This window comes from Chroicocephalus ridibundus, chromosome 1, assembly GCF_963924245.1.
Source record: "Chroicocephalus ridibundus chromosome 1, bChrRid1.1, whole genome shotgun sequence".
Lineage (NCBI taxonomy): Eukaryota > Metazoa > Chordata > Aves > Charadriiformes > Laridae > Chroicocephalus > Chroicocephalus ridibundus.
The window spans coordinates 127,460,501-127,472,953 of NC_086284.1; the positions used below are offsets into that span (position 1 = coordinate 127,460,501).

The 12,453-nt window shown below is 45.4% G+C and overlaps 1 protein-coding gene across 4 annotated transcripts in view; it reads left to right on the plus strand.

Moving 5' to 3' along the window:
- The first annotated feature begins 7,051 nt into the window (after positions 1–7,051).
- GRAMD1C (GRAM domain containing 1C) overlaps positions 7,052–12,453 on the plus strand; it is a 57,825-nt gene continuing 52,423 nt past the window's right edge. Inside the window, exons 1-2 of one of the 4 annotated variants that reach the window (XM_063351194.1) lie at positions 7,052–7,427; positions 8,978–9,106. In XM_063351194.1, the coding sequence (XP_063207264.1) occupies positions 7,353–7,427; positions 8,978–9,106 (204 nt within the window). In that variant the 5' untranslated portion in view covers positions 7,052–7,352. Of the gene's footprint in view, positions 7,428–8,749; positions 8,769–8,977; positions 9,107–12,453 lie in introns of those variants that run through there. The other 3 variants (XR_010073179.1, XM_063351174.1, XM_063351182.1) reach the window with 3 other exon arrangements.

Consider the following 12,453-nt stretch of genomic DNA (forward strand, 5'->3'; position numbering starts at 1 on the left):
CCTGCTTAGATTATGTTCACGTGTACAGATAGGTCTTTTCCTGGTACTCAGTTCCTTTCTACTGACATCCTAGGGGAAGATTAATGCCATTGTCCAATGGCTTTGAGTGAAATTTAGAGTCCATTCAGCCACATTTCCACCTGGAACACTAACCTCTTTCTTCCCACCCCAAAAAGTCTTAGGGCCTGATGTTCGTGAGTCAATTGCTTTTGAGGCAAAGTAAAAAATGCCTGTACACTTACACACAGGCAGCTCTGTTCTGACAAATAAAATGAATATGTGTGCATCCTAATGCAACTGCCCGTATCCCAAAACATAATGTGAGCTTCTTAGAAGTTTTGGCACGCCCTGCCAGATTCATGGTAGGAAATCATGAAACTGTGGGAAGAATCTCCGTTGCCAGACACCGAATCCCCAACAGATGCTACCAGCGACCTGGGGGATGACATGTAAGCATTCTGCAGATATTGATACTGAGAGCACTGGCGTGGGTGAGTTTCCCTAGCATGATAACACTCTGCTCATGAGAGACAACGAGAGATTTTATAACGCAGAAGTTCCTGTGCCAGGGGAAGCTAGTGGTGAGAGGCACTGGCTGAAGTTTATTATGCATCTGCTTTACAAATAGAGTGGGAAAATACAAAGATGGCACTTGATTTTCTGTTTGCCTAGTAGAAATTCAATGAAGTCATTCTGCCTGGGCAGCCAGTTTCTGTAACTGTTTTTTGACAACTTTGAGTTGCTGTGACTTTCGTTTGACGTGTAAGTTTTGATAACTTAAGAGTTGTTGTGAAAACATTTGGCATATGAAATAGCCAACTCCGTTTTGACAACCAACATCCTGAAAGACATAAATAAAAGATGCACCTGAAGACACAGTCAAACTATCATGCGTAAAATTAAGAGGCCTCTTGACAGTATGCTGAGTGACATCTATTCTCTGTGAAGGGACCACATTGTCCTGCTACTTTTTGTTAGAAAAATATGGACAACACGCCAGTAGTACAGATTTAAATCTGCCTTCTCTCATGCAGCTGCTAATCATAGTATCAAACAGCCTCGAGCTAAGAGTAGTGCGGGTGGATCTCATTTCTGGAAACAAGCCTAGGCTCAGAAGATGAGAGGAATTGTTGCTGTCTCAAATCCCCAGCTGGAACAAAAAGAGCGGAAAACAAACTCTTAAAAAGAAGCCAACAGCTGTCGCCAAGAAAGAGTTCAAATTAATTTTTTAAAAAGTGTCTTCTGTTGTTTTTATTTTCTTCAAGTGAAATAGTCTCCCTTCATATTAGTTGGTACCTTCTCAAGGACTGATGACAATCCCGCAGCAAAGGTCTTGATTTTCCATTGCCTTGAGTCTTTCATTGCCATGCAAAGGGTGTGAAACGCTATTGTCTGGGTCTGGTAAAGCTTCACAATGACAATAGCTTGAATGCTCAGGGACAAGTGTCTCAAGGCAATGGAAAAGCAAACCCCTTGATGATTGGCTTGAGAGTTGCTTGAATGGTTCCTCCAGGCATGCTTGTGCACAAAATCACAAGTTGTATTCATAGTTACTATTATTTATAACTCGTATGGGAGTAGCAGTAACAATTGCTGTCAGACAGCAGGGCCCTGATGTTCTAGGTGCCTTATAAAAGGATGGGCTACAGAGCTCACAGCTTAAATATCGGACAAGAAATAACTCATGGATGCAAAAATATATAAAATACAAGTTTGGTATGAAACTAGGCAACAACAAAGCATGTGAAAAACCCTTCAGAGCTGTTTGGTGCTCTGTGCTTTTACCTCAGAGTAAAAATTTTGGGCCTTGTAACTGGAACACCAATCCGTGGGAACTGGATGCCTGAGAATTAGGAATCCAAATATTATTGTAGTTCTGGTTCCAGTCCCCTAAAATTACTAGTCCTTATTAAAGATACCGGATGAAATATTATTCTCATGCTCCTACATCATCTTACCGATGACTCCACTGGAGTTACTCGGGGGAATGTGAGGTCCAGATTTTCCCTTTCCAATTAGATAACAGTGTATCAATGCAGCAGTCATAAAAGTTGAAGTATCTTGACAAGGTACTTTGACGAAGTACAAAGTATACTTGAAATACTTGACAAAGCTGATGGTACCTTGACATATTACCATCTTTGTGTATTAAATATTCTGATGTGATATGTTTGGTTGTTTTAAATCTCTGTTCATCAACCATGACCTCCACTGGATACTGCTGCTTTAGCTAGATCAGTACGTGTTACTGCAACCTTCTTTTCAAGGAAAGGTCGCAGAATTTCTTCTCCACTACAGCTATTCCAGTCTCCCCATGTACACCTCTTGCAACACAATTATAATTTTTATTCCTTTTAGTGATGTAAAAGGTATTGTTTTTACACAGTCACTAAGTGGCACAGTGAACATAACTGGGCAGGAACAATGTGCTTTGATGTTGCATCTGTTCATCATGAGTTTTATTTGCACCTCCTACTATGAAATAACCGGCCTTGTCATCTGTGTTATCCCACATCTTTGATTCAATACATATCATGTAACTTACAGCTAGTTAGGAAAATCAAAAATGCAAGAGGATTGTATTGTTTCATCCCAGCTCTGTCTGGGGGCTCCACTGAGAAGGTCACAGCATAGCCTCTATTTTTCTTTCTTCATTTCTTTCTTTTTCTTTTGTAAGGTTGCAAAACTGGAACATACTAGTTCACTGGTATTCAAATACACAATGCCCTTATCATATTGGCATCTGGGAGCATACCATGCCAAATGCCTTGTTGATTCTGCTTCAAAGCTCTTTTTACGTCAATCGCTTCATTAGCAGAGTGATGTGTAGGTCCCCTGTCATGCGGGTTGTAGGGCTTAGTTCCCGATGGAGAGGAATGAAAGGATTTTTGGTGAAAGCACTTGAGCTAGACAGAGCACAGAAAATACAGCACGGATGATCTTGTCTTGACCTGGAAAAATGATTAGATGATCTAATAGGTCATTGTCATATGAAGTCGGTAGTTCATGGCCAGTTTTCAACCATGAGGGGAGAAAGCTCTCTGGGACTTCTGTAATGTGACAATGTGCTCCACATTTGCCAGTATTAATAGGGCACCTACTAAGCCATCAGCCTCCCCTTTACGTCATCTGCAGGTTGATACTTTCCCATGTACAGCCATATCGTTGGCTGTGAATGAGAAATACACAAGGCAGGAGAGAGGAGGGGGGGTGACAAAAGGAAAGAATAAAATACACCTGTGCTCTCCTCCAGTCCTGGAGCATCTAACTTGCTCTTTGGTGCCAAGTAAACCCGAGCAGCCCTGCAAGCTGCTTCTGCCAGCTGCCAACAGTATGAGGGAACCAAAACGGTGGGTGGAAGTCAGTGCAAAATTTGATCTTTCCAGTTGAGCCTCCTCTCCTTTGTTCGCACTCAATAGATAGAGGAGACGTTGAGGGCAAATAGGGCTCAATTTCCAACCCACACATAAAAACCCTCTCATGCTGGAATGACTGTCTTTCGCATGGTTTTGTGGGCTTTAGAGCTCAACTTCACATTCAGATGGTGCCATGAGGGTGCTATACAAGCTGTATCCAGCTCCCAGTTGTCTATGATTAAGTGATCAATGACTGCACATTACTTATCTTAATTTATATGACTTTTGCCCTGTGCTGAGGTTGGCTTTCGCAAATGGACATGAATAACTACCTTGTGATGATAACCGGTTGCTAATACCTCAGAGAACCAAAATAGAAATGAAGCTTCTAGCAATGATGATACACAGCCTTTCTTCTTGAAAGACAAGCAAACATACTCTTTCTGAACATTTCTATTAGCTAAACATGAATGTATCTATAAGGAAAAGTATGCTTTAATGCAGTGCACAATACTAGAAACAGTTTTCCCGCATCCTGAGGAAGCCCTCAGTGGAAAGTTGTGTATTGAAAAAAAGGAAGAGAACCTCTCCAGCCAAGCTCTAGGAATAAGCTATATTTCTTCTAATTAAGGAAGGCGGTTTAGTACTCACCCGTCAGCAAATAGAGGAGGAATGAAGACACAGCAGATCTACAGAGCTTCCCAATGTGCTGGCTCATAGTTGCTGAAGTATATGGCCTCACCGTCTCTCCCTCCGGTAGTACGGGCAAAAAAATATGTGCGTTATTGCAACAGGACCTCACATTCTGCCCAGTGAATGTCACACTTACTAAAGTTACCACAGCTTCGAGCTCACAGTGCTCTGCCTGCTGCCTGGATGACAGCCACCTTTGAAGTGACAACAATGAGTTCCCGGGGGCTGTTCTGATCTCTCCCAGAGAAGATGCCGAAAATGCTCAGAGAGCAGAGGGAAGATAATCTGTTGTTTTTCGCTTTGGCCTTGTATAAACCAGAACTTTGGGCTGAGTACAGAATAGCCAGATACTCAAAAGGAGACCTCTCTTCTGCTGAACCCCCTCCCTAGTGGAGATGAGAAAGAGCATTGGCTTGATTTTCTGAGCAGCCGGACTCCTGTCATTCTAATTTACCATGAAAGAAGTTATAGGAATTAAATATCTTTGTGGCTATATACACATGGTGTTTATAGGTAAAATGCATTCCCCAAAGTATTTTTTTCCAGTGCAGAACCAATCCTTTTTCACCAAAAGTTGATTACTTAAACTCCATTGAAGTAAAGCACATCTACGCCACCAGGGTGGAGGGGAAAACCGCTAAAGCAGACGGCCTATCCGCAAAACCAGCAGGTGGGCTCTGGAACGGGAAGTCCGGGTTTACACACAGGTACCTACACAGGACTGCTTTGTGGGAAGAGCTCCAGCAGTCCCAAACCTGTAGCATCCAGCCTTGCCAAGCAGTGCCACCACCGTACCGAGCACATGCCGCCCTGGATAGCTGGCCAACTCCTTTTCCCTCAGGAATGGGATTAGGGACTATGGCACACGTTTCCACAAACCTGCTGGCTTTATCTAGTGATTTTGCTTATCTTTAGGACTCTTCAGATAATGGAATTGTACTTGAGCATCGAGTAAGGACTGAATTCCACATCTGTTAAAACACAAAGCACAATTCAGCTGAGAGGCACGAGTATTTCTGCTTTTATTCATATTTGAAAGCAAAAAGGACCCCCCAAAAGCCCCCATCACACTATGAGGAAATCTGTCATCATGCTACTGCCATATGGCTTTCTTGAATACACTTTTAATAAATTCTGTGATCTGCATCTTTGCATGTGGATGCTGTACAACAGTTTCAAGAAATTCCACATCTGATTTGCAAAAATCTGGTGACAGAGCAAAGTCAAGAAGAAAACCCTTTTCCTTGAGTGACCACTTGTTGCTCTAGCTTTGATGTGGTCACACCTGTATCAGCAAAAGCAGGATAGTCTAGAGGGAGTATGGCTAAAAGAATGTAAAAGGCAAATATTTCTTCTCTGTTTGAAATGGGTTGGGAGAAAGGGAAGACCTGGGATTACCAGGAAGGAATCACTCCAAAGTAAACTATATATTAAGAAGATAACTGGGACCAACTGCAGAGCAATATAGCACTTCAGTAGAAAGCTGGAAGGTAGATTGTGACGGTCTTCTGAAGGAAGTACCGCCATAGTGTTAGTCAGCAAAGAAAAAATAAAAATCTATGAAAGGAGAAAGTTAGAGGAGTCAAAAACAATCAAGGGTTCGAGGAGGGGATAACCAGTAGAGTCAAAGGCACCTGGCAGACAAAAGAGCAACTGGGACGAAGTTACTGGCTTAGAGTACTGGCCGTGACTGCGTGTCAGAGAAGTCAGTGTGGGAAGATGGAGCAGGACCAAAGGCATTCCAAACACTGTCTGATTTAAACCCAAGTATTTGGTGTTTTTCTAAAAAAAACTTCAAGTGTGTTGTCACAGACATACTACTGTTGCTCCTGCAAATGCTGTTTATGTTCATTTCACTTCATCCTGTAACAGCAGTTCCCTTGTCCATTAAATAGGACGTGCCTGAGTGAAACTGTCAGGTCAGCCAGCTTTTAACTGAGGGAATACAAAGGGTTTTTTTGCTGGCAGCCATCGGTTGAACAGGAAGCTTCTCCCACTTGGATATGTTTGATTGAGTATTATGATTGAGAGAGAATCTGAGTTTTTGGACAAAAAGCAAGGTAAACTGGTCCCCTGAGAGTTGCTGAGAAAAGCTTGAAAAAATTGTGTTTCAGAGGTCCAAATCAAGGAAGCAAGCAACAAAAATGAAATGAAACACACGCTGATTTTTACACTTTCTTGTAAATTTTGGACACTCAGAGTCGACGGTGTTAAAGCTGTCCTGCCTGGGCCAACAACTGGGAGGTGACGTCAGCCACCGGGACTTCTGGCACCTTTACTAATGTATTAGGCAGGCAGATATCACAGGGCCCAGAGATGTCCCTTCAGGGGGAGCCTCAACCCACTTTCTGGGGAAGCGGTGAGAGAAAACGAAGAGCAGGAAGAAACAGCCCTGCCACACCAGGCTGCTCTACTCCTCCGTCCCTTGGCCATCCATCCATCCTTTTCCATCATCTACCAGCCAGCCTCCCAGCAAAGTGGAGACTTCTTTCCACCTCACGGGGCTCTTCTTTTCCCTGCGAGGTGACCCGAGGGCACAAATGTGCAAGCCGTCACCGCTCTGCTTGTGTCCCCTGAATTGAGGGGCACGGCCTGGCGCTGCCTGACTCGGAGCCCGGCATTTCAAACCCCCGGGGTGCCCACAGCCTGGGCAGAAACCACCGGGTGCTGCTCAGCAGCAGTTTAACGCCAAGAGCCCGGGTTCCCTCAGAGGAGCCCCCCACCAGCGACTGCCTTTATCCCACCTCACTCCCTGCACGGCCTGGGGACGCGGGGTCCGGCCCCAGCCGGCCCCTCAAGGCTTGTCACAGCGGCCATGCTTGCGAGCGGCCGAACCCGGGGCACCTCAAGAGCACCCAGCAGAGGGTTCCCTTCCCCTTCCCCTCTCTCCCCCTAGGTGTCCCCCTGGAGCGGGCTCTCGGCGGTGTTTTTCACGGAACCCCAAACCTGCCCCCCCGCCCGCCCCCAGTTAGATTTAGGAACCGCTTTTGCTGCCCAGACGCTGTTTAATCAGCTGCCGGGGCTGGGCGCAAGGGGAGGGCGGCGGGGCTTTCCCTCAGGCGGGAGGCAGCGGAGGCCCCATCCCCCTTCCACCTCCCCGCAGCCAAGAGTTTTTTCCTTGCTAAAACTTTCCGAGGCTTCGTAAATTAACCCTTCTGGAAGCCGCCAAGGGGCCCTCCCCTCAGCGAGGAGAGGGAACGGAGGCGCCGCCGCCCTCACGCCTTTGCCCTCCTCAGGCGGCCACCGCTCGCCCTTGGCAACCGCCTCTCGGGTCGGCGGCCCGGCCGGCGCCTGCCCCTTTAAATGGCGGCCGCGGCCCCGCCGTGCGCCCCGCTGAGGCAGTTAGTGGCCGCCGCGCCGCCCTCGCCCCCCTCCATGGTAAGCGTCGCCGCCGCGGTCTGCGCGTTCCCCCGCTCGCCTGCCCCTCCGCTGGGCTCCATGCCCCCGGCCGCTGCCTCGCCGCCCCCGCCGGGGCGAGACGGCGGCGGGCTGCGCAGGTAGGTGTGGGGGGCGGGAGCCCCGCTCCTTCCCCCCGGGGGACGGGACGGGCGGGCCGAGGCCGCGGGGCTTGCCCCGGAGGCCCGGCGGCGGGGTGGCCCCCGCGGACAGCGCTGGGAAGCACCGCCCGGGGGTGCGGGGCCGCTCCGCCGCCGCCACCCCCCGCCCGGAAAGTTTTCTGGGAGCGAGACGGGCACGGCCCTGGGGGGCGGCGGCCCTCCGGGCCCGGCAAGCGCCGGCGCTGCGGGCCCCCGGTGAGGAGGGGCGGCCCGCGAAGGGAGGGGGGGGTCGGTCAGGGCTGTCGGGGTGGCGAGAAACATCCGGACGGGGTTGCCGTGGCAGCCGCGGAGCTCCGGCGATATGGTGGGGTCGGGAGCGGCGGTGCCGCGGCACGCAGGGGTCTGTCGGCTGTGTGAGGGGAAGCCGGGGCGGCGGAGCGGCAACTGGTGGAAGTTGCAGGGAGTCCGTGTGGTGGTTTTTGGTGGTTGTTTTTTTGTGGAAAACTCGGGGAGAGCAGAGCCCTTCTCCCCCGCCACGTAGCCTGCCTGAGGTGACTGGGTGCTGCCTCACCCCGTTGTCTTCTCTCCACCGTAGCCCCAGCCTGGGCCAGCGGGCTTGGCTGGAGCACTGGCCCCTGCCTAGCCATGGGCATGCATGTGTGCCAGCATCGGTTTGGGTTTGAGCTGTTTCTGGGCTGGAAACTCAACTTCACCTCTTTCTGATGGATCCAGTAGTGCAGGTGGTGTTAGGTATTGGTTGAGTCCCTCGGGCTGGTTTTGTACCACTTTGCTGGGTGGCTTGGGACAAGTGTCTTTCTGTGGCTTAGTTTCCCTTCATAAAGTAAAACTGACCTCCTGAGTGAAGAATATTGATATTGAGGGAGAGTGCTACAGAAGAGTGCTTATCTTTATAGTAAGTGATAGGAATAGAACTACTTATCTCTGAAGTGCTGTGCTTTTGTTTATATATGACAAAATATACAATTTAGAGTGTAACTAACAATAAGTATAAATATTTGATGTATTTGTATTGTAATAATATATGTCAGTCCTCTGGTAAATGCTACACACCTTCGTGGCCTTTCTCACATTTTGAAAGGTCCCACAGATTCTTGAGAGGTGCTGCATGTTATGCACTGATGTCTTGTGTTGATGTTAGTCCAGCTCTAAATGTCTGTGCAGTTGAGGGGCTGCCGTGGACATAAAATACTCTGATAAAAATGTAAGTAATAATTAAATATAGTATACTCTGGAAAAAAATGTAAAATCAGTGAAAAGGCTGTCAGTGGGAAGTGTTTCTATGCCACTTGCCTTGGTGAAACTAGCATGTCAAGTTTTATTTAATATATAGTTGTTAAATGGATTAACTATCTTCTTATTTCACCTTTCTCCTTCATTGTTGAATTGCATACCTTGCTTCTTTGTTCACAGGAAGTTCATGAAGTGGATCATGGTCTTATTAGCCAGCTACTTGCTGATTCAGAGGAGACTCTTAGTTCGTGCACAGAGAAAATGCAGGGTCCTGCTCAATACAGTTGGAGTGCTGACTGGAGCTTTTGGGTAATGTGTTTCATCTTTCTTTTAACTTGTGTTTTATTTATAAATAGAGTATATATTTTAATTTGTATATGTGTGTATATGTACTAGCTTTATATCTGCAGTTCTCAAGTTGCTTTGTAGTCATGAATTAGTAAGGTGTTCTCCACCTATGTAGTGAGGTAGGTAATTTTATCATTATCAGCTTACTAAAGTGTAAGCTGAGACTGAGGGGATGAAGTTGTTTACCTGATGTCATGTATCAAGTTAGCGACAGGACTTCTGGCTTCTGTGCCCAGTCCTGTCTCCCACTTCCTTGCATGGTTCATTAACCTATCCAATGTCTTTTTATGCCTTTAGAAAGATACTGTTGATGTTTTTTAACGGTAAGGGCTGAATTTTGATACTCAGTGTTGGGTAGTTCTACCGATGTGCTTTCCTAGTGTCTGTTTCTTGTCAAGTAAACACATTTGTTTTCCATGAGAGTAAATAAGCTTCCTGTGTTCTGTATAAGTAATGGGATTTGTGAATAAGAAGGGCAGAAAGAAGGGGTTTAATTTTGCTCCTATCCAGGGAGATGCCTCACTGAAAGTGGAGGATGTCATAATATATGCTGTCTTTAATATTCCTCTCATGCTTTTGATGGATTTTTTTTTTCAATGACATGAGAGAAGGTAAACTTATGGGTGTAGACTTAGAGCATATGTTTTGCTGTTAGTTTGGTAGGGTAACACCTGATCTCATGAGAGACTTAGATTCCCTTCCTCACAGCTCTGACAGTCTGACTCAGGTTCTGTGTCAGGTGGCCTCAGTAAATTGTCTGCTTCAGCTTGTGCATAGGAACATCATCTGTACTACTGTGTCTTTGTCCTGATGAGGTCATTGGAGTGTTCATTGTGCTCAACAGGTGAAAGATTAAGTAACTAGCAAAGGCTGTAGGGAATCTGTGGCAGAGCTGCAAACAGAACTGGGGGATTGGATTTCCCCACTCCCTTATTTATAAATCTAGCTTGTATGTCTTTTCATGCCTTCTGTTGAAACTAAGTGAATATCCTAATGGTCGGAACATTGGTTTTGCATCTCAGGCCCTAGCATAAACTTCCCCGAAAATGCGTGTGTACTTTTAAACTGAGCGACAGTAGCCTAGAGCCAATGGAAGTGGGACAGGCTGAATGAATCCCAGCAGGTCTTAGAATTGTGTTGCTAGAGAATGAGTACTTGGATTGTTCACTATTTTCTCCACTGTTCCTACAGTGTCAAAGAAGATACAGGAGTGTCCTGCCCGTGCACAGCTGTATCTGTACTTGAATCGATAGCAAATCATGCTGCGCAGATGTTGTAACTGCCAGTTGTGCTCTCATTAGATGGAAAATTAGACTGTGTAAACTAACTCTTGGATGGTTTCTGTACCATGGTTAATGCAGTTGGTAGCTTATGTGAGGAGGAAACCTGTTTAGGTCTTGGAGTCAGTCTGTTGGATTTGCAGTTAGCAAGTCAGTCTTTCCTTGGTAAGCTTGGCAATCTAAAATAAAGTCAGAAGAGTATAATATATGAAGAATGTAACTGTGGTATTGGCTTTGCTCTTTTAGGTTTGAAACACATGCTGAAGATTAAAAGTTTCTTTGAACAGAGCTTTAGGCATGTACAGTGCAGGGCATCGTGTGTCCTCTCAGTACCACTTTCTGCTTCCTGTAGTAATGTGTGCCTGTAACTTGAGGGGCATGGGATTCTTCAGTGCAGTGGCAGCTGCTAAGAGAGTGTGAGGTGTTATCTGCTATGATTAAGTGGTTACCTTCTGTCTATGATTTATACTTCAAGACCTCAGTATTTGTTTGAAGTTACTGTTTATCTGGTTCTGCAAATATGACCTTGCAGTTAAACAAAGGAATTGTGTAAATACTTGCCTCTTGTGAGATGGTGCTGTGGCTTGTAAAGTTCTAGCCGTACTGTTTGTCACTGATTAATTTTAAAAACCTCTACCCATCTGGCTATAGGAGGCTGTGGGTACTCATTTTCTTAGCCTTGAGGGGACTGAACTTAGAAGTAACATGAGGCAGAAGGTCACAAATTCAAGGCAAAAGCTAAGGTCTTCTAATTAAAATGTTATTGCATTGGCATCTTTCCCTGCTTTTCTAGACAGAAAATGTGTTTTAATAACTTGCATAGTTGATGATCAACTGCTGACTATATAAACAAATCATTAAAACTCCCTAAATACTGAGTCATAGTAAATGTGTATGTGATAACACGGAAGGCAGCTTCTTGCAGGGTGCAAAACATGTGTCACTAACGTTTGACAAAGGATGATCTTAGTATCCTGTGGCAGGTGTGGGTTTGTTATGCTCGTTCCTACTCTTAAGTCAGTAGCACTAAGGAATTTCTACGACAGCAAGGCTAGCCTGAGGTAGCATCCAGGGATCGGCTTTGGTTGCCTGGGTTATTTATTGGCTTTGAGAGGCTGCACGTTTCTGACAACTTTGGTTTGCTCCAAGGATTAATTTCTTCTGAGTATGTACTCTTGCTTTGCTGATGATGGAAACCAAATGCGAATGTTAGAGCCTGACTGGTTTGACTTCAATTTTTCATGGATTTGAGTGGGAGTAGGCAGTTGTGCCATGCCTCTGGAAGTCAGGCCAGGTATCATGAATGCTCAATAGGTGCTGTTAGCACATGTAATTAGCAGCAAGCTAGGGTTGGGAGCCTCTGGGTTATAATCTCTTTCCTGACTATGGTGAGTGGAGAGAAGGAAGGTTATCAGAAAAATTAACACGTAAGGAAGAAAAGAAGAGAATCCTACAATGCGTAATTTTTTCGCTTCTCTATCCAAAATATTCTTTTGTTTTTTAGCTTTATTGAATAATTTTGAGAAAGAAGTCTTTTTTCTGTACTACTGTAAGCAATTCTTAAACTGGTAGTGGTACTAACTGCTGTTTTTAAGGTGGGTGGTTTTTTGTTTTTGTGGGTTTTGGTGGTGTGTTGTGGGGTTTTTTGTTTCTTTTTTTTTTTTTGAAGACTATTCCCTGGAAGTGGACAAAGCTAGAATTTTTATAACCTTGCTGGAGGAAGAAAAAAAGCTTGCTTGTGAACTTAATATTAGGGGTTACCCTCTTTACTGGAATCTGTAAAGCGTGCATCTACTTTGGATTAAATGGTTCTAGTTTTGGCAACTGCAAATAGAAATGATGAAAGTCAAAGATGCTTTGGAAATTAAGTTCCATCTGGAAACTCTATCTCAAGATTCTGAATTCACATTTTATCCTTTTTACGCTCTTCGTACTGAAATATAACTAAATGTAATGTCCTTGGAAGAAGAAACACATGAAAAGTCCTAAGTATTCTCCTATTGTAATGAAGAAGGTAAAAGTGAATGA